Source organism: Delphinus delphis, chromosome 19, assembly GCF_949987515.2.
Source record: "Delphinus delphis chromosome 19, mDelDel1.2, whole genome shotgun sequence".
Classification (NCBI taxonomy): domain Eukaryota; kingdom Metazoa; phylum Chordata; class Mammalia; order Artiodactyla; family Delphinidae; genus Delphinus; species Delphinus delphis.
In genome coordinates this window covers 12239022-12259887 of record NC_082701.1, presented here as the reverse complement: position 1 = coordinate 12259887, position 20866 = coordinate 12239022, and the positions used below count along the sequence as shown (strand labels likewise).

The 20866-nt window shown below is 45.6% G+C and overlaps 1 protein-coding gene across 4 annotated transcripts in view; it reads left to right on the top strand.

The window, feature by feature from the left end:
- Positions 1-20866, top strand: part of NPLOC4 (NPL4 homolog, ubiquitin recognition factor) — a 55105-nt gene that overhangs the window by 1808 nt on the left and 32431 nt on the right. For 3 of the 4 annotated variants that reach the window (XM_059997183.1, XM_059997181.1, XM_059997184.1), the window contains exons 2-7: positions 1532-1612; positions 9272-9384; positions 13861-14037; positions 16055-16103; positions 16826-16920; positions 19098-19221. In XM_059997183.1, the coding sequence (XP_059853166.1) occupies positions 1532-1612; positions 9272-9384; positions 13861-14037; positions 16055-16103; positions 16826-16920; positions 19098-19221 (639 nt within the window). The remainder of the gene's footprint in view (positions 1-1531; positions 1613-9271; positions 9385-13860; positions 14038-16054; positions 16104-16825; positions 16921-19097; positions 19222-20866) is intronic. The other variant, XM_059997182.1, reaches the window with a different exon arrangement.

The window sequence follows — 20866 nt, the reverse complement described above, 5'->3', positions numbered from 1 at the left end:
AAGCAGAGTTCTTTACTTCTTAACCTGCCTCAGTGTTGGAGACAGATTTCAGAAACAAATAAATGGGAGTTTACCTAATGCCCAGGCTGTGTATTAAGAAGACATTTTTCTAGATGTTGAATCCAGAGTAAAGCGTACTAGAAATCAAAAGTCAAAATAACTTGAGTGCACATAGATGAGTGAGAAAGTTAAACAGATGTTGTTAAGAAGCAAAAAGAAAATATTTTATGCTCTTAACAATTGGGATTTCATAAGGCTTGTTCAACACAAAATCTTAAAAACTGAGAACAATATGGGGACAAAGGCTTTTCAGTTAAGCAGAAGTTATTAGAAAATGAGAAAGACATAGGCAAGCTATTTCAGCAAAATCTAGATGATTCTTGTTTGATAAAGGTGGACAGATCGAAAGCCATTGTGGCATTTTGTCCTGTATCAGTGAAAGTCTTTTTAAAAACAACTGCTTGTGACATTTCTTGTCTGTATAGTGTTGTTTTGAATACAGTGTACTGTGCAGTAGTTGCTGAGGGGAGTAACTATAACATGAGTACTCATGTAACTATAACATGAGTACTTTCTGGCACATTCTGTTCCTCCCATGCCTCAGGTGGTTGGAACATCCTCTGTCTTGCTGGCGGCAGGGCATGCCGGTTTATGCTACCCACTGAGGCAGGACCTTGGATGGTTGGCCAGGGCATAATAGCACATTTTCACTGGGCTTCGATCAGCATGAAAATCAAGTCTAGAAAGTGATGCTCCGTCCAGTTGTCTTCCAGGCCTAGCAACCATTTCAGGCTTGCCATGAAAATACATTTTTTTAAAACCCTGCCAAGTTTTACCGTGGTATTAAACACCTTTTTTCTTTTCTTTTATTATTTTTTATTGAAAGTAAATAACAAATTAGAGGATTTCCTGTGATCCTTTTTATGTTTTTAATTGTTTTTTTTTGTTTGTTTGTTTTGGCTGCGGGATCTTTGTTCCCTGACCAGGTATCTACCCCGTGTGCCCTCAGCTTTCACTGTGGAGTCCTAACCACTGGACCACCAGGGAATTCCCTGTGATCCTTTTTTTTTTTTTTTTTCCTGTTATCCTTTTAAGTTGGTCTAGTCTGTGTATGGATCCTGGAACAAAGTGAGATATTTTTTAAAGAACTCAGTTGTTCATGATTCATGGTGGGTTTTTTCCTGCTGATTTAAAAAAAAATTTTTTTTGTAAATCGGAAGAGAAAAACGTTAGTGTTTCAGATATATTCTTTATAAATAATGGTTAAAAATTGAAGTCGTATTTTTCTTAGTGAAACGGTGAGAGTTGAGAATTAGGGCAGTCCTCTTAGGATGTCCTCCCATGAGCTGATGTCTCTCAGACCTCTGCTTCATTTTCTAGAAACATTGGGTTGGGTGTTGGCAAGGGGAAGGGTGAGGTTTGGCTCTAAGTTTCGGTGACCCAGATGCTGAAAGACTGCAGAGGTTAGTTTCAGTAATAGGTCAGGACCTTCCTAGTCTGTGCAGTAACCAACTTGTTTCATTTACCACAGATAATTCGTGTTCAGTCCCCAGATGGGGTGAAGCGGATCACAGCAACAAAGAGAGAAACAGCTGCAACATTTTTGAAAAAGGTACTTGTGGCTTGGGTATTGACCTTCCTTCATCCTCTACTGTTATTCCCTTCCTGTTGTGTACCTTTTCTCTTTTCCTCATTTCCTGAGTCCGCCCCCTCCCAAGTTCAGTCTCTTGTATTGCTTTTCTCTGTCATGATTGGTGGGACTGTTACAGGATCAGAAGTGTCACAGCTGACCACTGCTAACCATTGCAGGACCAAGGGCCCAAAGGTCAGTGTAAAAGGATTTCACAAGAGGAATATTTATGAGTGAAAAATCAGAGAATGAGAAACTTGAATTGTCCATCAAAGGGGAATTGCTAACATGTATAGAATGATCCCATTTTGTTCTTAAAAAATTAAAGCCACATACACAAATTGTTGTGTGAGAATATGGTTTGAAAGAGCACAAGCCAGACCTAAAAGGGGCAACCCCAGGAGGGGAGGCCAAAGTAAGGAGAGTGGCTTTTGCTTTATACTTCATACCAGAGGTTGGCAAAGCATGGCTTGTGGCTGGCTGCCTGTTTTCATTGGAACACAGCCACACTCATTGGTTTATGCACTGTCTGGCTGCTTTTGAGCTCCAGCAGCAGAGCTGAGTAGTTGTGACAGACTATATGGCCCTTTACAGAAAAAGTTTGCCAGCCTCTACTTTATACATTCTTTACTATTTGAATTTGTTGCAGGCAGCTGTTACCTTTGTAATGATAAAAAATATCATTTTTCACTGTTCATAAGCAAAAAAAATTGTCAGGTCACAGACTGTTAGAGCCAGAGGGAATCTTAGGTGTCATGTAGTCTGATCTTTTTATTTTCACAAAGGTGGAAACTGAAGTCCAGGGAATAAAGAGATTTGCTGAGGATCACACTGTGTTCTGTTAGGGAAGCCACAGCACTTACCTGGGAAGTTTGGCTTCTGAAAGGTAGTTGCTATCCTGATTCCAACAGTGCTGCTTAAGTGACCGTATTTACAAGAATAAAAGGAAAAAATCAGGTGCAATAGACAGCAGAGAAGAGAATCTCTATGTCTTTGTGGACTTTTTAATATCTTACTCTTTGCTTTTTTAGTAACAGCTGACCATTGTCAGCTTGCTCCTGGAGATGGTGCTGGGATACATTAAATGCTCGAGTTCTTGAGAGATTGTCTGAGACAAAGATTAAGTATTATGTAGCTATTGCTTGGACAGTTGTGGGGATAAACATGAGATGTAAGAGGACTGCATACAGTTGTTCTTTACTTTTCTGAGTCTTTGTGATACGGAAATTTCTTAAACTTAAATCTGTAGTAACCAGGGGACTTCCCTGGTGGTCCAGTGATTAAGGCTCCACGCTTCCCCTGCAGGGGGCACAGGTTACAGGTTTGATCCCTTGTTGGGGAACTAAGATCCCGCATGCTGTGCAGTGTGCCCCAAAAAAAAACCTTAAAAAAAAAAAAATCTAGTAGTCATGTAGAGATATCATTTCATTTTGTTTTTAACTTGAGACTTTTGTGCTTGGCATCAAATGTAGAGTTGTTGGACAGGTTAAATTCAGATGATTTCAGAGAAACCTAAAAAGTCAGGATTGTAGTTCTGACTTTTATTTGCCTCAGAAGTATTCCTAAAATCCTGGTGTTTCCTCTGGTAGTTAATTGTTGTCTTGCATAGGGAATATAGACACAATAACTGTCATTGGATGTGGATGGAGTCAGGGAGGTACAGTTTAGTGTTGACTGATTAATCGCTGAAGCCATCATCAACATGGTAGTCATTGTTTAGGAGAAATTTTCTTGGGAATACTCAAAAACAAACATTTATTACTCTGAAGTAATGTTTCCCCTCAAGTGAAAATCGTTTTCTCTGATTATACAGATAATATGGATTAATTATAAAAGGCTCAAAAACAATACAGGAAAGTATAAAGAAGTAAGAATAACTCAAGATTTTATTAGCCAGAAATAACTGTTAATGTAACGTCTTTATGTGTACACATGTGCAGACACACAGACACACACACACACCTCTCTGCATGTGCATGTACACATACTTTCACCAAAATGGGATCATACTATACTACTGCTGTATTTTCATCAAATCTGACTGAGTGTAAGGAGAAACATTTACTTATTTAGTTTTTAAAAAATTAATTAATTTAAAATTAATTTATTTAGTTTTGGCTTTGTTGGGTCTTCGTTGCTGCGTGCAGGCTTTCTCTAGTTGCGGCGATCAGGGGCTACTCTTCGTTGCGGTGCACGGTCTTCTCATTGCTGTGGCTTCTCTTGTTGCGGAGCACGGGCTCTAGGTGCGTGGGCTTCAGTAGTTGTGGCTCGTGGGCTCTAGAGCGCAGGCTCAGTAGCTGTGGTGCACCGGCTTAGTTGCTCCGTGGCATGTGGGATCTTCCTGGACCAGGGCTCGAACCCGTGTCACCTGCATTGGCAGGCGGATTCTAAACCACTGCACCACCAGGGAAGCCCAAGGAGAAACATTTATGTATCAGTAAGAAAGAAAAAAACGCTGTCACACCTACTTGTAGCATTTTATTTTATATGTAAAGTGCTTTTTTAGACTGATTTGGAAAATAATGTATTTTAATCATGTGTTATGTATTTGTAATGAGGAAAATCCAATTGAAATTAATTGGGTAGGCTCTCCCTATGAAATCATATTCAGAGTCCAGCCCTCCTGAACCTTTTTTTTGACTCAGCTGTCAGCGTCATGCTTACTGATGGGGTCACTGTCTGCCCTCTCGGGAGGGTCAGTTTGCCAGCTGCCGACAGCTGTTCTGCAGGTGCTGGTGCTAGAGTGCTTACGAGCAGGGCTCAAAAACTGAGGTCCCTGTTCCTTCCTTGATTGATCATTAAATGGATTGTTTGATAGAAATGTTGAGGGGTGACAGTTGTTTAGCTAACTGGGTGACAGGTTTGCATGAGCCCAGGCAGTGACCCGTACGTATGTCAGCCCTGCTGCCCTGCAGGCAAGAGTTGTAAGCCTCTTGCTGTAAGATGCACCCGTTCTAGTGAAGTTCAAATCTCACCTTGTGATCATTTGTGTCCTGCTTTTTTTCACTTGACAATAGGTTATGGACATAGTTCTGTGTCAATAAATGTAGTTTTACGTCTCTTTTTTTTCTGTGGTAAGAAAAATAACATAAAATTTGCCGTGTAAACCATGTTTGAGTGTACGGTTCAGTGGCATTAAGTACATTCACAGTGCTGTGCAGCCATCGCCACCGTCCATCTCCAGAACTTTTCCATCTCCCCAAACTGAAACTCTGTACCCATGAAACACTTAACTCCCTCTCCCCCTCCCCCAGCCCTTGGTAATCATTCTACTTTCTATCTCTATGAATCTGACTCCAGGTATCTCACATAAGTGGACTCATACTGATTTTTTTTTTAAGATTTTTTTGATGTGGACCATTTTCTTAAAGTCTTTATTGAATTTGTTACAATACTGCTTCTGTGTTATGTTTTGTTTTTTTGGCTGAGAGACATGCAGGATATTAGCCCCCCGACCAGGGATTGAACCCGCACCCCCTGCATTGAAGGCAAAGTCCTAACCACTGGACTGCTGGGAAGTCCCTTGATTTTTAATAATTAATAATTTGTGCATTTGTGCCCTATAAGTGGGCTTTGAAATGGCCTTCCTGTCCCCTCACAGACTTGCCTGAAAAGTGTATATTGACCACTGTGAACATTGTTGGCTCCAACTTGCTGTCCCTATACTTGACAGCCTTACCCTGATTTAATATGTGGCATTATGCCCTCTAAGGAAATTGGTTTTGCGAGTGTGATGAGATGGCTTGCATTGAAAATCTCTCAGGATCTTGAGTTACTGGTTCCTTTGAGACCATCTAATGCTTCTCACTCAAGAATTCCTTCTCGGGCTTCCCTGGTGGTGCAGTGGTTGAGAATCTGCCTGCCAATGCAGGGGTCACGGGTTTGAGCCCTGGTCTGGGAAGATCCCACATGCCACTGAGCAGCTAGGCCCGTGAGCCACAACTACTGAGCCTGCGCATCTGGAGCCTGTGCCCCACAACAAGAAGAGGCCGCAACAGTGAAAGGCCTGTGCACCGCAATGAAGAGTGGCCCCCGCTTGCCACAACTAGAGAAAGCCCTCCCACAGAAACGAAGACCCAACACAGCCAAAAATAAATTAATTAATAAATTAATTTAAAAGAATAGGAACAATCATTAAAAAAAAAAAAAGAATTCCTTCTCTGTGAATCACCAGACCATAAACCCCTACAGGACAAGTTCTTCTGGCTATCTTGCTCGCCGGTGTCTTCCTTCACCTCCACGACCCAGGAGTTTGCTTCTGCTGCTGTCACTCCCCTGAAGTGGCCCTTATTGAGTCACCCCAGATCCTACCTTTATCTTTTTTTTCTTTTTCTTTTGGCCACGCTGTGTGGCTTGTGGGATCTTAGTTCCCCAACCAGGGATTGAACCTGTGTCCTCGGCAGTGAAAGTGCTGGACCACCAGGGAATTCCCCTCAGTCCTATCTTAACTGGCCTCTCAGCAGCAAGTGACGTTTTCCCTTATAATACTTAAACTTTTTCTTTTAACTGTGAAATAAAATACTTGCTAAGAAATGCTTGAAAAATATGAACAGCCAAAATGATTGATGATGAAGCAAATACCCAGTGCCAGTCTCCAGCAACCATAGGTCAGCCTTCCTACTCCCTCACCCTGTCACCCCTCTCCTGACTTGATGGGGGTTGCTCCCCCACTTTTCTGTGTTTTACCACACAGTATGCATTCCTAAACCCTAAATTTTAGTTTTGCCTATTTTGAACTTGAGATAACTGGAATCATGCCATGTATTCTTTTCTGTTACCTTCAGTTATAAACATTTGTATTAATTTTACTTCGTACCATGTTTCTGGTTTTATTACCTCAGGTGTGAAATAAAATTTTTAAGATTTTAATCGTGCTTTTTTTTTTTTTTTTTTTTTGTGGTACGCGGGCCTCCCACTGCCGCGGCCCCTCCCGTCGCGGAGCACAGGCTCCGGATGCGCAGGCCCAGCGGCCACGGCCCACGGACCCAGGCGCCCCGCGGCACGCAGGACCCTCCTGGACCGGGGCATGAACCCGCGTCCCCTGCATCGGCAGGCAGACTCCCAACCACTGTGCCACCAGGGAAGCCTTATTGTGCTTTTATAAGACTCTGCTAAGATTTTTTTTTTAATGCCTGGTACCTTATGTTAGATTTTTGTATCTTTAGATAGAGAATTCACAGAGTTCATAGAAGCGGTTATTTTCACAGGAGCATCATATAAAACCTAATACATGTATTTCTTCATCTCCCGAAAGTGGGCTTCAACATATGGGAAGTAATGTTGTTGGTTATCGTATTTGAAAATGCAGCTGAACCTCAGTCCTGGTATAAAGCACAGAGCTCAGTTATGTGGTCACAGGGAAGTTCCCTCTGCCCATAGGGCTGCCCACATAGCACCGTGCTCCACTCTGGAGATTGCCTTACATCCCAGGAGTGCTGTGCTAACTCACACAGCCGACATTCCTGGTACAAGAGTTCTTTCTCATTCTTGGCAATAATTGCAGTGCTTTGTCTACAGAAAAACAGAATGGTTTTGCAGAATAAAGTGCCACAATTTGTTAATTTCGGTTTATATCTGTTTCAGAAAAAAGGAGCCATTAATTTTAGTCTTTATTTTTGCCTTTTTTGCTCTTGGGAATACAGATTTCATGGTCTTAATTTCCTGGTGCTTTATTTATTTTTATTTATTTATTTTTTTTGCGGTACATGGGCCTCTCACTGTTGTGGCCTCTCCCGCTGAGGAGCACAGGCTCCGGACGCGCAGGCTCAGTGGGCATGGCTCATGGGCCCAGCTGCCCTGCGGCATGTGGGATCTTCCCGGACCAGGGCACGAACCCGTGTCCCCTGCATTGGCAGGCGGACCCCCAACCACTGCGCCACCAGGGAAGCTCAAAAATTTATTTATTTATTTTTGGCTGCGTTGGTTCTTCATTGCTGTGCACAGGATTTCTCTTGTTGCAGCGAGCAGGGGCTACTCTTTGTTGTGGTGCGTGGGCTTCTCATTGTGGTGGCTTCTCTTGTTGCGGAGCATGGGCTCTAGGCGCGCGGGCTTTAATAGTTGTGGCTCGCGGGCTCTAGAACACAGGCCCAGTAGTTGTGGCGCACAGGCTTAGTTGTTCCGCAGCATGTGGGATCTTCCCGGATCAGGGCTCGAAACCGTGTCCCCTGCATTGGCGGGCGGATTCTTTTTTTTTTTTTTTTTTTGGCCGTACGCGGGCCTCTGACTGTTGTGGCCTCTTCCGTTGCGGAGCACAGGCTTCGGATGCGCAGGCTCGGCGGCCATGGCTCACTGGCCCAGCCGCTCCACGGCATGTGGGATCTTCCCGGACCGGGGCACGAACCCCTGTCCCCTGCATCGGCAGGCGGACTCTCAACCACTGCGCCACCAGGGAAGCCTGGTAGGCGGATTCTTAACCACTGCGCCACCAGGAAAGGCCCTATAGATACTTTCAATCATTTTTTTAATCAGAAAGTACTGTTAGTACATAAAGTTAATCTTTAAACTCGTGTTTTCCTTACAGTAAATAAATTCTAGGTTTTATCAATAATTCCGTGTTAAAGGGCAAATCAATCATAGGTAAAAAGCAGCAGGTAGAACAAGGTATAAAATGGGGGGAGGGGGTGAGCCTTTGGGTGCCTCAGGGACATGCGGCTCCTCCCTGGTCCTGTTCCTGACCTGTGGTTGTTGCTCTGTCAGGATTCTCCTGGCAATTCTGTGATGGTTTCCTACTGTGTGATTTGGAGTTCTTACCTTTGTGTGTCCTCTGCGTCGGAGTTTCTGTCTGGTGTTGTTCAGCCTGAAGGACATCCTCTGGCATTTATTGTGGTGGAGGCTACGGGCAACAGGTGCCCTTGGGTCTTGTCAACCTGAGAACGTTTTCATTTTGCCCTTTTATTTGAAGGGTATTTTCTCCAGATGGAGAATTCTGAGTTGACAGATGTTTATTCCTGCCTCAGCACTTTAAAGATGTTGTTCCATTGTCTTCTGGTCTCCATTGATCTTTGGATTTTAGCAGTGTGATGATGACATGCCCAGGCGTAGTTTTCTCTTTATTTATCCTACTTTGGTTTTGCTGAACTTCCTGGATTTGTTACTTTTATGTTTTTCATCAAATTTGAGGGTTTTGGCCATTCTTTCTTCAAATGTTTTTCAGTCCTAGCCTTATTCTCTTCTCCTGAGGATCATTTGATATTGTCCCAGGGGTTCCTAAGACTGTTCATTTTTCTTTCAAACCTCTGTCTTCAGATTATCTGGCTTCTGTTAACTCATCTTTAATTAACTTTGTTTTTGTCATCTCCCTTCTGATGATAAGCCCACCCAGTGAATTTTCTATTTCAGTTATTGTGTTTTTCAGTTGTAGAATTTTTGTTTGATTCTATTTTATCATTTCTATTTCTCTGCCAAGATTCCCTGTCTTTTCTTTGTTTAACTGTACTCTGATGATCCTAAAAGTCAAGCTCCAGATCTGACCCTTCTCTTGGCCCCAGACTCAAATTTCCTCATGAGAGAGCAAAATAACAAGAGAAATTTGGTTAATGAGGAGCAGTTTCTAAACTCACTAGTAATGTCTGATATATATGTGGTCAGGGTAGTGAGACTTCAATATTTTATTAAATCTCTGTTGTTTGGGTCTTGTTTTAGGTCGCAAAGGAGTTTGGCTTCCAAAATAACGGCTTCTCAGTTTACATCAATAGAAACAAGACTGGAGAAATAACAGCGTCATCTAACAAATCCCTCAACCTGCTGAAGATCAAGTGAGTGCCCGAGGGGAGAGGGCGGGGAGTAGGGAGGGCATGCTGGCACCAGTTACCCGCCTGAGGTCGCTTAGTTCTCTCCTTTTCCCTTCTCATGCTACTGTGATTACGGTCCTGAACGCAGACAAAAGTGCAGGTGACTGTGCTTCTTGCCAGGTGTTTGGCAGCCATGCTGAATCTGTAGTTACTGTTGAGCCGGTTTGATTGACTTGCGGAATTCGGGGATGTGTGTCACGAGAAGGAGTTATGGTCCTGGGTTGTGTGTGCACCTGCACACTCAGCTGCTTCACTGCGGAGAAGGACCTTGAATGTAGCTCTGTGCGTCGTTCTGCCTCAGGACCTGCTTGGTAGGTTGGGGGGGCTGGCAGTACTGTGGCCTGTTGCCCACGCTGTATTTCTTGCTGGCAGGACACCCTGGAGTGCCTTAGAATTGATGGGTAATGTCAGAAGGAGTTTCTAGGTTGCAGAGACCTCTTCCTGCATCCCACTGCCTGTTTTTCTAGTTTTATGGGAGCACAGCCACGTTCATTCATTTATGTGTTTTCATGCTACAAGGGCAGGGCTGAGTGATTGTGACAGAGACTGTATGGTCTGCAAAGCCGAAAACGTTTACTATTTGGCCCTTTACAGAAGAGGTTTGCTGACTCCTGTCTGAACTGCCTGGGCACACCTCACGTATCAGTGAGCAGAACCCTTCAAGTCATCTTAATCCTCAGACAGAGGGCAGGGAGTTCTCCCATGGGGCTACAAGCAGCCTGGCTGCTGTAGCCACTGCCTGAGGGTTGGGCTGGGCTTTGCTGGCACTTGGCTGTGTGCCTTTTACCAGTCAGAATAATAGGCTATTTTGGCAGTTTGGTCATTTTTAGGTTCACAGCTAGTATATCAAGGGGGGAAAAATACAGTTTCAGCATTAATTTATTTGTTCTTCAACAAATATTCGCTCGGTACCTGCTCTTTGCCTGCTGCTGTGATGATGTAAAGCCTTTCCCTGTTTACGTTCGTTTCCAGTGGGTGAGGGTCATCTTTCCTCCCAGCTTGCAAAGGGTTTTTGCATCTTGAGAATCACTTCCTATGGGCGTTACTCGGGTTTGGACTCACACCCAACACTCACTGGCGGTGTGCCTGGGAAGTCACCTAACCTCACTGGGCCTCACCACCCTTGTCTGCAAGGGGGTGGCGATGCCTCCTCCACATGGTTGTCCGGTGCCTGCACGTGATGAGCACTGCAGGGGTGGCAGCTGTGTGTCTAAGCTATTCTGATGACTGGATGCCAGAAACGGGGGCTGCAGAGTGAAACACCCTGTCTACCTGAGGTGTGGTCACAGTTGGATGGCATGTCTTTCTGGATTATCCTAGAGCATGTCTTTCCAGTGATAGTTGTGATGCTTGTTGAGCAGCACAAGCCCAAACTTGAGAACCTTGTCCTGTCACCGCTCGAGAGTTACTGACCATGTCTGTAAGAGTGTGGTCACCTTGAGCTCCTTGTGGGTTTCACTCCACTACCTCTGCTTCCATTGTCGCAGTTCAGCTGGCTGTTATAATTCTGTTGTTCATTTGTAGGTTCTTTTTTTTCTCCTCTGGCTGCTTTTAAGATCTTCTGTTTGTCTTGGGGTCCTGTGGTTTCTGTTTGACCTGTCCAGGTGTGGATTCCTAGTTGGTTGGTTGGTTGGTTTAATGCTATCTGATGTAAGATGTGTTTTCTGTATCTGCAGGTTAGGTCTAGAAAATTCTTGGCCATTATCTCTTTATTTTTTTTAAGATATTTTATTTAATTTATTTTTATATTTTGTTTATTTATTTATTTGGCTGCGTCAGGTCTTAGCTGCGACACATGGGATCTTCGTTGCAGCACACAGGCTTCTCTCTCTAGTTGTGGCATGCAAGCTCAGTAGTTGCAGCACGCGGGCTCTAGAGCACGTTGGCTTATTAGTTGCCCCGCAGCACGTGGGATCTTAGTTCCCCAACCACGGATCGAACCTGCATCCCCTGTATTGGGAGGCGGATTCTTAACCACTGGACCACCAGGAAAGTCCACATTATATCTAAATATTACCTCTCCCCCATTCTCTCTATTATTTCAGTGATTACGTTTTTTACTTTTTTCTGTTTAATTCTGTTTGATTCCTTTCAGCCCTGGCTGTTAGGTCATGTGCTCGCAGGGGCTCCTTCCCAGCTCCTGCTGTGCTCTCACCCTGACCCCCAGGCTTCCAGTGAAGACTGCTGGGTTCCCTGGAGGCTCTGCCTTGGCCTATCACACACCGGATGCTTCCCTCTCGGGTCTTGAGGAGTCTGGGGTCTGTCTGCCCCGAGTGAATTCAGGGTTTGTGAGGATCCTTTCACACTGTTGCTGTTGTTGTCTAGCCTGTCCCTAAGCAGGGGATTTGGGAAGAACTGCCGAGTCTGCAGCCCCTCTGCCCACTCTCCGAGCCCCTTGTCATTGCGGATAGTCTCTTGTTGCTTGTACTCCTTTTGTTCCGTTTCCAGCTAGCATTCCATACGTAAGTTTATATTCTTTGTCTTGAATTCCACACCTGAAGTCCTTGGCTGTCTAAATCTTTTGATTGTTGTCTGCCCTCTGTTGCTCCCAGTGGCTTGTTTCTCTTTTATGTTTGGTGACTTTTATTTGAGAGCTTATATTTGGCCAATCTTGGTCTTAGGGGGCCCTGAAAGATCTGGGGTTGGTGACTTTTCTGCGGAGAAGCCATTTGCTTCTCTCGGCACAAGGGGGCGTCATGGGCCCAGCACTTGAGTTAATTTCTGTCTGGTTTCCTGAACCAAGTAGCATCCCTGATTTTACCCCAGACACATGGCGGAGCAGGCCTTTGGTTACAGACTTCTCAGCAGTGATTTTTTCCCCTACAGCATAGTGGATGGAGGCAGACAGGATTCCTCCTTGGTTCCTGTTTTCAACTGGTGGGTTTTTCCCAGCGGTTGAGACATCCTTCAGACATCTGGCTTTGTGTGGCATTTCAGGTTCAGCAGCTCGCTTTGGGCAGGCAGGCTCAAGGCCTCGTCTCTCGTGGCCCAGACAGTGGCTATAAGCCAAGCTCAGGGTTCCCATAATGGGCTGGCCGGAGGTTCCTTCACTATTCTTATTTGAGCTGCTGTGGGTTTTTGGACCCTTGGGGAAACTCTTTTCTTTAGAGCTCCACAGTGCATTTTAGAGGATATTTGTTAAAACTGATGTAGCATTTGAGCCATGTATCCTGAAGCTGGAGGGTGTTTAGGAATATCTCATTTGCTGTTAGAAACAAATCTTCAATTACAAGTTGGTGATTTTATCACCCTAAATTATGGGAGGGAAAAGAGGGGCGAGCAGACCCGTTGAAGAGCTGCAGCCCAGCCTCTTGCTGTCCCAGCTGTGGTACCTGCTCCTATTCTCTCCGTTTGTTGATTGGGGGCTGCAGGCAGTTCTTTCAGTCTTTCTTCCTGTATGTGCATCTTGTTGAGAGCAGTGAAATACTTGCTTGGTGGTGGTGCTACAGCTTTTCCTCCTGTACTGGTGTTGAACACGCTGAGTGTCTCGGGACCTGCAGTGCTCCCAGGTGGGGACTGTTCACCCATACCGGCGGGGTGGCAGTCAGGCTCTGGCAAAGTCAGTGGTGGGTCTGACAGTGGAAGGACGCCATTTACATTGAAAATGATCGAAAACCAAATATTGTCCTTTGCACTGTGAATCATGGCAGCCTTTGTGGAAAGCAGTACGTCAGTGGCTTTAGGAACAAACAAAACTCCTGAGGTCTAACGGGCCCTCTCCCAGAAATCCACCCTACGGCCGGGAGACCGTGCGACTGCCCGTCTCTGGGCGTTTCCGCGGTGGGGCCTGTGGTGGCAGTCCCACAGGGAGCCATGTCCGTCATGCGGGGAGCAGCAAAGCGTATTGTGAGGCAACTTCACTGCAGAACGTTGATTAGACGTAGACCGTGTTTGGAGGGATTGTGAGAGAACAGCAAATGCAGAAAATGTGTCTTTTATCATCTCAGGTTTGTATATCAGTGACGTGTGTTATGTACACATGTATTTGTGAACGTAGAGAAAGCAGGTATGTCCCAGGCAAGTAAATGGGGGGCAGCTGAAGAGAAGGCCAGGGAACGAATGAGGGAAAGTGGGAGCTAAGCAGAGAAGGAAGAGGGAGGGGGCCATGCAGCTCCAGTGTCAGCTATGATTTTGTGTGTTCTTTGTGGAACCAGGTGCGTGTATGCGTGTGCAGCATAGATGGCGCAGCGTGGTTGTAAGGAAGTTATGTTACAGTCCAGAGAGCCTGCTGCTGACCTTCATGGGGGAAGAGGCATAGGGGAGGTGGGAAAAGAGAACTCTGGTCTCTTAAAATTGGAAGCCTCATTGTTTAGGCCTGCAGGGTGGTTGATGTTGCTGTTTGCAGGTTTCAGAGGTTCTCACACCTGAGTTGATCTTCTGTGCAGCTCAGGTTGTGAAGAAAGGAAGGCGGCCTCTACTTAACATTTGTCATTTGAACAGGCATGGAGATTTGTTGTTCCTGTTTCCCTCGAGCCTTGCTGGACCGTCGTCTGAGATGGAGACATCGGCCCCACTGGGGTTAAAGGCCTGTGGTGCTCCCAATGTGGTGGAAGATGAGATCGACCAGTACCTCAGCAGGCAGGACGGGAAGATCTACAGGAGCCGTGACCCACAGCTGTAAGTGCCTGCGGGGCCACAGTGTCAGTGAAGTGAAATGTCTGTAACGTGCCCTGATAAAGAAATGTAAGTTTTGAGTTTGACCATCTATTTTCAGATTACATCTCACTTCAAGCTGTTCTGTGAGCTTTTTCTCATTGTTTGAATCTCAAAGTATGCTCCACGTGTACTTTATTATTATTATTATTTAAAATACACTGTGATTGTCTTCTTTTTTAATTAATCAGTTTTTACTTTTGGCTGCGTTGGGTCTTCGTTGCTGCATGTGGGCTTTCTCTAGTTGTGGCGAGCGGGGGCTGCTCTTTGTTGCCGTGCGCAGGCTTCTTACTGCAGCGGCCTCTCTTGTTGCGGAGCACAGGCTCTAGGTGCACGGGCTTCAGTAGTTGTGGCACGCGGGCTCTAGAGCATAGGTTAAGTAGTTGTGGCATCAGGGCTTAGTTGCTTCGCGGCATCCCGGACCAGGGCTCGAACCTGTGTCCCCTGCACTGGCAGGCGGGTTCTTAACCACTGCGCCACCAGGTAAGCCCCGCATGTAGTTTAAAATTTTCCAAGTGTTGAGAACTAAGAGTTCTAAGAAGTCCTTACCGTGGTGTTCCCCTGAGACACGTGCATGTGCAGAGTGGGCTTTAGCAAGTGTGACAGGGTGGAGGGGGTGGTACCTGGGCACCTGCTGGTGCAGGTCCTTGTTCACGTTGTCTCATTTAACTTTAGTGGAGGAATCTCAACCTTCCATATTCAGTACACTCTTTCCGTTCGTCTAGGGAACACTTCATTTGCTGCAGGTGCTGCTCCTTCTTTGAATATTCACTTTTCACCAAGGATTGTATAAAATGCCTATGCTTGTATACATTTGTTTATTATAGATTTTTTGCAGTTCTTTTTAAGGAAACTGTTTAGAAACATCTGAGTTCACACTCAATGATGTAAAATTGTCTGAGCGAAGATTGTCTCTTCAGTGGAGTCTCTGTAACTGCATCACCCTGTAATCAAGACATTGAGATACTGGGATTCCACATGCTGCATTAGTGACCTGTATGTCTCAGATCAAAGGGCCCCAGATTGTTCTGAGCTGCAGTTGGCGTGGAGCCACTCTGTGGCTGTGGCCATCAACTGGCTCTCTGCCCCCATTTGTGTTCTTCCCAGGGACCCAGTGCCACTCCTACCCCGATCCGTGTTTGTGAGGCCTCGTTAGGAATCTTTTTGAGTGTGCACGTGCCTGTGCGTGCATCACCTGTAAGAGTCTGCCTGTTGGGAGACTCAGGCCCTTTCTTCTCTGAAATACAGAATGCGGTGCACCTAGGAGTTCTGACCCCATGTGGACAGTGCTGTGACTGAGCCTGTTGGCGCCCGAACGCATCTCCACTGTCCTACTATGCACAGACTGAAACCCACAGAGCCAAGCGTTCTTTTCATGCTTTTTTCCAAAATATGCATGAAGTGGGTGTTTTCCACACTTTAGCTATTTATGTACCATTCTCAGGGTTTTTTTTTACATCTTTATTGGAGTATAATTGCTTTACAATGGTGTGTTAGTTTCTGCTTTATAACAAAGTGAATCAGTTATACATATACATGTTCCCATATCTCTTCCCTCTTGCGTCTCCCTCCTTCCCACCCTCCCTGTCCCACCCCTCCAGGCGGTCACAAAGCACCGAGCTGATCTCCCATTCTCAGGGTTTTTGCCATGTCTATGTACCAACTTTCTTAGTCTTTACCAAACGTTTTTATTTAAATTGACTTTAAATCCATTCAGTTTTGCTTTTAGTTTGTGGTAATCTCCATGAAATCAGTTAATATCCATGAAATCACAGGTTTGGTGCACTGGTCGGTGTTTTCTAATACACACCAAAATATTAAACCATTAAAAACTGTTCACCACATACCATTTCAGATAATTTCATGTGGATGGGGAAGTACTTTATTAGGTATGATGTGCCTTTTAAGTATCAACATTCAGGGAGGCAGCAGCAGAAGAGCAGTGTGCTGACACTGTGCGTTTCTCTTCCCTGTGCTCTAGGTGCCGACATGGGCCTCTGGGGAAGTGCGTGCACTGCGTTCCTCTAGAGGTGAGAGTCCGAGTAGAGTGAGTTCCCAGAGCCGTCTTGACACTTCCCCTAAGTCCCTGGGCTGGGTCAGAGTGGTTCAAGGAAGTTACCTATTTATTGCCCTGGGCCTCGTATTCCCACTAGTGCAGGCTGCACTGAGAGGATGAGCCTTTATTTATGGGAGTGACCTTCTGGGTGGATTATGAACGGCTGGGACATGGGTATTGCTGTGATAAACGGGCAGCATTTACACTGGGCTCCCTGGACAGTCCTTTTAAAACCTGACACAAAGCCGGGCCTGGCGGTTTTCATGCTCATCATTGTTTTGATTTACTCTACCCTGCATCTCACGTCTCCTCTACTGATTTGTCGTGGTGAGGTTGAGAGTTACCACAATAATGCCGACTGGTGACTGGTTGACACTGAATTTACGGCAGGAAGGCCAACCTGATTTTCTTCATGAGGCTCCTCTTGCTTCATCTTGTGGCTTTTTTTTTTGCAAAATTTACCTGATATTTATTTGACTTAGAGCATTTTGTGTTTAATAGAGATTCATTTCAATCTTGAAAAGATAACTGGTACACAGAGAAGAACTTGGTTCTGACTTAGAACGATAGTGAGGACCCATCACCAGTTCCCCCTCACTGCCTGCCCACCCGCCTCGGGGTTTGGCGGGTGGAGGCTGCGACCGCGACCGCGACCCCAGCGGCGAGTGCATGACTGTTGACTGTGTGTTTTGGCAGCCTTTCGACGAGGACTACCTAAATCACCTGGAGCCTCCCGTGAAGCACATGTCCTTCCACGCCTACATCCGGAAGCTGACCGGAGGGGCCGACAAGTAAGCGGCCTGAGGGCAGGGGGCGGCACCCATGTGGCTTTGGGGCGCAGAGTTCGTTTTCTCTCTCTGGCACGTGTTGCTTAAAGCCCCTGGGCATATGAGTGAGAAAAGTAAAGATCAAAGTCTGGGCATGAAGTCTTTGTATTCGTGAATCTTGTCCTGATTCTAAAAGAGAAACAAGTCGGGGGAGACTCTGGTCCCTGCTGTAATCCACAGTGCCCAGTGCATGGGCAGAGGCCAAGCAGGCAGAGGCCAGGCTGTGGAGGCCCAGGGGCACCCCGCTGACCTTCCTTCGGGTATGCGGTACCCTGGCAACTTAGTTGTTTCTGAACCTGGATGAGATAAGGCGTGATGGTGGTCAGTCTTCTGTCTGTGGAGTCTGCCCTTTGCCCTGGAAGCTGCCTCTTTATCAACTCAATTTCACAGCTGTAGCGGGGCTGAGGCGGTGGCGCTGTCCATGGCTTGGCCTCTGGTGCCTCAGCATTGCTGTCTGCAGGCTCGGCCAGGCGGGCAGCGTGGGTGGGGTTGGGCAGTGGGGGCAGCTGTCTCTTGGCTCTTAGAGCATGCTGTGACAGTGGCAAGCTGAGAGCAGTTTGATTTCTTTTAAACTACGTCAGGTACTTGCCTGTGCAACCCCCTTCTGTTGATATGCTCACCTCACCAGAAAGTAACGGACTTCTTACTGTGATTTTATGATTCTTATCCATGCAGGGAGAGGAGACGGTGGCTGAACCCGAGTCAGCAACATTTTGTGAAGAATGTCATGTTGGCCTGCTCGTAGTTTTTCTCTGACAACCCACTAACATCCTAAAATGACTTTTAAAAAAAGTTAGACCAGGAAAAAAAAGATCCCACCAGAAGCCCATTTTTGCCCACTTGTGGGGTAAGCTCTGGAGCTGTCTTGACCAGAGCATGAGTGTGCTGGGACCTGTCTGCCTTTTGTCCGTCTAGGTCAAGGGCTCACTTGTTGCTGTTGTTAACGTGCAGCCTAGGTGGCAGTCATTGCTTCCCAGGTGCCATCGTTCCAGCATGCCACTGGCTTGTGAGGACAGGACTATTCACTGGACCATTTGTGAACAGGAAAGTGGCAGAGGGTGAAGTCACTTGTGCAGGCTCACCCCAAGTCCACAGTGGGGCCCAGGACATCCTCACTGACCAAAAGCAGAGTGAAGATATCTTTGTTATGTATCCTAATCAGGTTTTTTCTATGAATAAGAATTTTATACAGAAGTCTAAGTACTAGACTCATAAAGTAAATGTTTCTGATAAATTGATGGAACTTGAAAAGAACTTCATTTTCTGTCAATGGCATAGGTTAGATCTAGATATTTAGCAGTACTGTTGAAAATCTTATGCGGTACATATATACAATGGAATATTACTCAGCCATAGAAAGGAACGGAATTGGGTCATTTGTAGAGATGTGGATGGACCTTAGAGTGTCATACAGAGTGAAGTAAGCCAGAAAGAGAAAAACAAATATCATATATTAACGCATATATGTGGAATCTAGAAAAATGGTACACATGAACCTATTTGCAGGGCAGGAATAGAGACGCAGACATAGAGAAGAGACATGTGGACACAGGGGGACGGGGAGTGTGGGACAAATTGGGAGATTAGTTTTGACATAAATACACTACCACGTGTAAAATAAATAGTGGGAACCTGCCGTATAGCACAGGGAGCTCAGCTCAGTTCTCTGTGACGACCTAGATGGGTGGAATGGGGGTGTGGGAGGGAGGTCCAAGAGGGAGGGGATATAGGTATACATATACATATATATGTAGTATATATGTGTATGCATATATACGTATATACATATATGTACATTCACTTCATTGTACAGTAGAAGCTAACACAACATTGTAAAGCAACTACAATTTAAAAAAAAGAAAAAGGAAAAAAAATCTTCATAGATGTCAGTGGTAGTGAAAATTAAAACTGCTTTTATTGGAAAATAGTTTTGTATTCTTGTACAGTCTAGTGTACAGGACAGAAGCTACAACACCATTAGAATAAGTTTTAGCACATTTTCCCTGCTGTGGATACCACGTGCTTAGCTCCTGAGAACTCCCTTCAGGAAGTGTAAGATACCTGACATTTTATTTCCAGCCTCCTGCTACACTTTTCACCATTGTAATGTTTAATTAATTAAGTTGCCTTTTCTTTTTCAGGGGGAAATTTGTTGCCCTGGAGAACATCAGTTGCAAGATTAAATCAGGGTGTGAAGGACACCTTCCGTGGCCTAATGGCATCTGTACTAAGTGCCAGCCAAGTGCCATCACTCTGAATAGACAGGTGAGATGTTCGCTGTATCCATCTAGATGCAGAAAGCAGTAGATTTGTGTTCATGGCTGAGGAGTGAGAATGTCTGGAAAAGCCCCTCCTTGGAAAGGAGCTGCTGGTAGCAGTGTGAGTTACATGGGGCAGAGTCTCGGGTATTTTGGGGCTGATTGATTGACCCTTTTATGGAAATCATACACTGAGGACATTATTTGTAAGATCTCTAGCTCTTTCAAGCATAGAGGGGAGCCTTCAGTTTTCTGTTTTGTTGGCTTGTGTGGAGGCAGAATTTACTTGGCGACTGTTTAAAATGCTCAGTGGTTGTGACTTTACCTTTTAAGAAACTGCGGCTCTGGAAGTTGGTAGTTGAACAGAACTGCCCTGGGACCACCTCAGGGCATCTGTCCAGGCCAGGTTAAGAAGGGGGCTGGACTCAGGAAGGAGCGAAAAAAGAATCAGGGAAAACTGTGTGCAGTTATTCTGGCTTTTTCCACTCTTATTGTCCAGCCCTCCAAAAATAGCCCTCCTCATCTTTCCCCTGCCACTGCCAGCCCATGTTTAGCTCCTTAGAATTCCATCCCTCCTTAACTGTTTGAGCACCTTTCTTCCCTTTCTTTCTCTCCTTCCCTCCATCCATCCCTCCCTCCCTCCCATTCTCTTCTTTCCTTCCTTCCTCCCTTCCTTCCTTTCTGTTTATTTTGGGTGCATTGGGTCTTCGTTGCTGTGCATGGTCTCTAGTTGTAGCGAGTGGGGGCTACTCTTCGTTGCCGTATGTGGGCTTCTCATTGCGGTGGCTTCTCTTGTTGCAGAGCACGGGCTCTAGGCACGCGGGCTTCAGTAGTTGCAGCATGTGGGCTTCAGTAGTTGTGGTCCTTGGGCTCTAGGGTGTGCAGGCTCAGTAGCTGTGGCACACGGGCTTAGATGCTCCGTGGCATGTGGGATCTTCCTGGACCAGAGATTGAACCCCTGTCCCCTGCATTGGCAGGTGGATTCTTAACCACTGCACCATCAGGGAACTCCCCTCCATTTTTTTTAAAATTTTGTTTTAATTTTTTTTGGCCGCGCTGCACGGCATGCAGGATCTCAGTTCCCCAACTAGGGATCGAACCCTCGCTCTCTGCAGTGGAAGCGCAGAGTCTTAACTGCTGGACCGCCAGGGAATTCCCCGTCTCTCTTTCTTTCTGTCTTAATTTCTTTTTGAAAACTTTTTTTTTGACCTAGAGATTGTGAAAACCTGCGTTTTAGGCAAAATCCCAGTAAGATTAATTTGAATTAATTTAATGAGAGTCCCACCCCTACCCCTCCCACCCACTAGAATCTGAAGTCGTCTTAAGGGCATAGCACATTCTTTTTTTTTTTTGGCCACCCCGTGTGGCATGCAGGATCTTAGTTCTCCAACCAGGGATCGAACCTGTGTCCACTGCATTGGGAGCGCAGAGTCTTAACCACTGGACCGCCAAGGAAGTCCCGAGAGTACATTCTTTTTTTAAAAAAAAATAATAAATTTATTTATTTATTTATTGGCTGCGTTGGGTCTTCATTGCTATACGCAGGCTTTCTCTTGTTGCAGAGACTGGGGGCTATTCATTGTGGTGCGCAGGCTTCTCATTGCGGTGGCTTCTCTTGTTGTGGAGCACGGGCTCTAGGCGCGTGGGCTTCA